Raw genomic sequence first — 4,349 nt, 5'->3', positions numbered from 1 at the left:
GTACAATATATTGATGTATAAAATACTGAAAAGGGGTAATAAATCGTTTATAAGTAGGTAATAATATTTTACTAGCTTGTAATATTTTTAAAAATCCCAATCACTGCCTTTTTCCTGCTTTTTATAAATCTAATGTTTCAATATTTTGACGGATTTGTACCGAAAACTTCGTAACATAAATGACAGCGATTGTAGATTTTTTTATTTGGAAGCAATTGAGCTTTTCTCTGAATGGAAGGCTATTCTGCTTTACAATGGTTTACAAAAGTATACATACACTTTTTTAACTACATACATAAATAGTTTACATTATTAATAATACAGAATTACATTTTTGTAACACTACACACTAGACATTTACGTTACATTTTTTGAGAAATTCATGCACAATTTTCATAACTGAAATATTTGGTTTTGGCAGGAACGAATTAATCGTGAAAGGAGGGTATAACCTGCATTTTCCCAATCTATTCATTAACACCTCTCTCTCCCGGTCATAGGCATCACATTGCCAGATAATGTGGTTAAGTTCTTGAGTGGGATGTCCACACTGACACTGAGGGCTATCTACCACTTTAATTTTGTACAATGATTCGTTGAGACTGTAATGCCCTGCCCTTCTCTTCTCTTCCTTGTGTGACATATCCGTTATCAGACGTCGGCGATGAATTTGGCCATTTGGCCCCTGTCCGTCGCTGCTCTGAATAGGGATGGAGTGCTGAGCTCAAACCAGTCCCTGAGGTTTTTGAGCCAGGACGTTCTTCTTCTACAAGGGCCTCGCTTACCGGAGATCTTCCCTTGAATGATGAGATGTAGAAGACGATACTTCTCGGGATGCCGCATGATGTGGCCAAAGTATGCCAGTTTCCTGGTTTTTATTAGTTTCACTATTTCTTTGGTCTTTTTTATCCTTGACATCACCTCGACATTTGTAACTTTGTCCTTCCAGCTGATACGAAGCATGCGCCTATACACCCACATTTCAAAAGCTTCAAGTTTTTTGAGAATCTTTTCTGTGAGCGTCCAAGCCTCTACTCCATATAAGAGGACCGAGAAGACGTAGCATCTCACCATTCTAGTTCTGCCCTGCCCTGCCCTGCTTCTAGCTATTGTCACTATTACAGCTCGCTTTATTTTACAATGTTTACTAAACCAAGTTTTATGAGAATGGAAGCGATCTGGTACTGAAAATCAACGCAAAGTAACGCAGGCAAAATATTCATACATTTTCGTGCAATAAATTCCCGATTTGTTTACCACTTTAAAAATAACAATAATATATTTTTTTATATTCACGTCGATATTATTATGCGAGTATAATATTAATGACAGCTATCTGGAGAAGTTCCAGGCTCAATACACCACTGTAATAATTGTATAGTTATAATGTAAAATCCTAAATGGGTAATTTTTAACAGTAATTATATTGTAAGTCATAAATAAAAGTAAATGATCATTTTGAATCGATTCACTTTATTAATAAAAAACCGATCCAAACAACGTTGTAAATCGCACATCCCTATTATTTTATACCTGCCTTAATAAATCAATTAATGTTTATAACTATATTAAAATACAGCATCAAAACCAGAGGTTATATTATGACAGGTTTTTTTTTTATCAAAATCAAGGAAAATAAAAATAAAAATATTCTTAGAGATGAGCCTAAATGTATGAAATTGAAGCAAAGAAGGACCTTTTGTCCACTGATTAAGTTAGCTACAAGTAAGCATTGGTGATGCCAATTGGGAGGGCATTAACTCTGTTCAACCAAATCGCTTCGGATGTAGTTATATTCCACCAACGTGATGATGAGTATAGGTGGATGTTGTTTTATAAATTCTTAAAATAGGATCTGCTTAGCTCATACGATGTACTTCCTTGTATCTAATTTATATATTTTTTTGTATTTACACTTTTTTACTGTTTAATAACTTAATACTGATATATATATATATATATTTATATAATACTGTTTTATTAATATTTCTTTGTTTCTAAATGTCATGTTGTGAATGTCCTAAATTAATAATTTGTAATATTCACTACCATATTATGTAAAAAATAAAATAATAATATCTAATAGATAAGCAGCCAATAATGTCTACTACACTTCGGCATTATTATTTAGTTAAAAATCCGTTGAAATTTGTGTAAAACTGTTTATAACTTCAATTGAGTAGGTAATCATACAAAATGGCAGCCATTGCGTAAGTAAGGAAATCGAAATGATAACTGCGCGATGGAAATAATATTAACTGTAGATTCAGTGAATTTTACGAACCGGAGCTCTCGATAATTTTACGAAAATATTAACCTAGTTAATCTAATTTTATGTGTATTTTATAAAAACAAGTTTTTGTTATATGGAATATTTAGCTCTGATAGTCAAATTATTTTTTCCACGAGACGGGGTGATAATTTTGAGGATCTTATGTAGCGGAACGGCGCTCCTATCCATTTCGAGCCCTGGATTTTATCAACTTAACCATGCGTCAAGCATTTGCAAATAATTTCAAATGTAATACAATATAAGTCTCCTTCTATTTATAGTCAAAATTCTTTGATAAAAACATATTTTTACCACGCCATATTTAAAAGAAATTTAATCGGTCAACCAAAATGGCGGGCCCTTTTTGACGTGAGACAAAGAAATGGCGTGCTTGTGCGTGTCGGAAAATGCATTCCGACGTGTGGGATCCATCTTGCATGTTAAAGATACGCAGCATTCCTGCCAATACGGCGATAGGTGATGAGTAAGAGGGGTCAATAACATCGATTTAATTGCCCGAGCGGCCGCCGTGAGGTCATCTTGTCACGTGGATTTGTTTATTTTTACAAAAAAAACCTTGCAAAGCCTGGTAAAAGATGCAAAATATAAAATATTTATTATATTTTTTACACAAAAACAAAATATTACTTAACCTTATCTTCTTCCTGGTGCTACAATTCTCGGCTGTCTCAAGTATAAACGCTGTATACATAATATTAGGTACTAAAAACAAAACATTTTATATCATAATAATATGTCAGTGGCGAAGGCTCCATACTAGGCGATTATTTAAAGCCTACCTTCTAAGAAAAATAGACTTAAGACATTATAAAGTTGAAAACTAAATAGAATCAAATTCTAATGGATTTAAGTTTTGTACTATTCCAAGTGTACAAAACTTAAATTCATTAGAATTTAAATTCAAATTCCATCAAGTACCATCGGTCGATAGTATTAATATTATAAAAAGAACCATCTGTCGTCAGAATATTCAAGTATTAAATTTGTATTAGTGGTGAAACAATATGCGACAGCACCACCTGTGTTCAACTATTGTATTTACAGGATTATGTTGTTAAGAATTCACATTTATTTTGTATGACCTCAGCCCCGTCTACCTAAATGTATGCAATACGGTATGCTCGAAAGGCGTAGCTTAAAAGCTTTGCGCATAATATTATTGTATATGACTGCAGCTATGTCCAAAAGAATTAATTATAAGATAATTTAAAAGAAAGATTTCTATGGCATTCAATCGCAATAATAAAAATAAATTTTGTCTAATAATTATTGATGTTTATAAATTTTTAGGAAAATATAATTTTAAACTCATCACTAAATTTTATATCGTCAGTAATTTATTGAAATTTCATCAATTTATTGTGTACATTATTCGTCAATAGTAATACTTATCGTATCATCTTCTTATTTCTCGTAAGTATACCTGACAAGTGTGCTCTTTTCCTTTAATCTTCAGAGCCAACCTCTTTCCAAAAGACACCCTTCGCCACTGTAATATATGTACGTAATAATTGAGAATTCTGGACGTTCACAACACGACATTCAGATTTTTTTAAAATAACTAGTTATATTTAGGGATTCCAATCCCGGGATCCCGAGCTATTTTCGATACCTATGAATCCCGGGATTGATAAACATAATCCCAAAACTTTCGGGATTAATTTTTTTTATCATTTTTTATAGAAAATAAAATAAATCGAAAATAATATAACAGAAAAAATACTTTTAATAACAAATAACTACGTTAGAAATAAACTGAGTTTGAATGAAATTTGATTTATACCCATGTGTAAGTAGCCGATTCATTTTATTTTTTCACATAAATTGATAAAAATGAGAAAGATTGGAAAAAAACAAATAAACTGAGTTTGAATGAAGTTTGATATATATTAAACCCAAGTGTAAGTTGCCGATTCATTTTATTTTTTCACATAAATTAATAAAAATGAGAAAAACAATGCTTTGCACTTTTAACAAAGTAATTCCACCATGATTTCATACGTTTTACGGCAGTTTCATATTTAGCTGACTAATTAGATTTTTGAAACCGAAAGGC

General features: G+C 31.8%; 1 protein-coding gene across 1 annotated transcript; it reads right to left on the bottom strand.

The window, feature by feature from the left end:
• Positions 1 to 651: 651 nt before the first annotated feature.
• On the bottom strand, positions 652 to 1,074 carry LOC147073099 (uncharacterized). Its single transcript, XM_085945602.1, has one exon. The coding sequence runs from the start codon at positions 1,072 to 1,074 to the stop codon at positions 652 to 654; it is 423 nt and encodes a 140-aa protein (XP_085801728.1).
• Positions 1,075 to 4,349: the final 3,275 nt, after the last annotated feature.

Source organism: Rhyacophila brunnea, unplaced genomic scaffold, assembly GCF_057557595.1.
Source record: "Rhyacophila brunnea isolate RB1 unplaced genomic scaffold, BYU_Rbru_1.0 scaffold_18, whole genome shotgun sequence".
Lineage (NCBI taxonomy): Eukaryota > Metazoa > Arthropoda > Insecta > Trichoptera > Rhyacophilidae > Rhyacophila > Rhyacophila brunnea.
The sequence above is the reverse complement of the archived record's forward strand: the minus strand, read 5'-3'. Positions and strand labels throughout refer to the sequence as shown.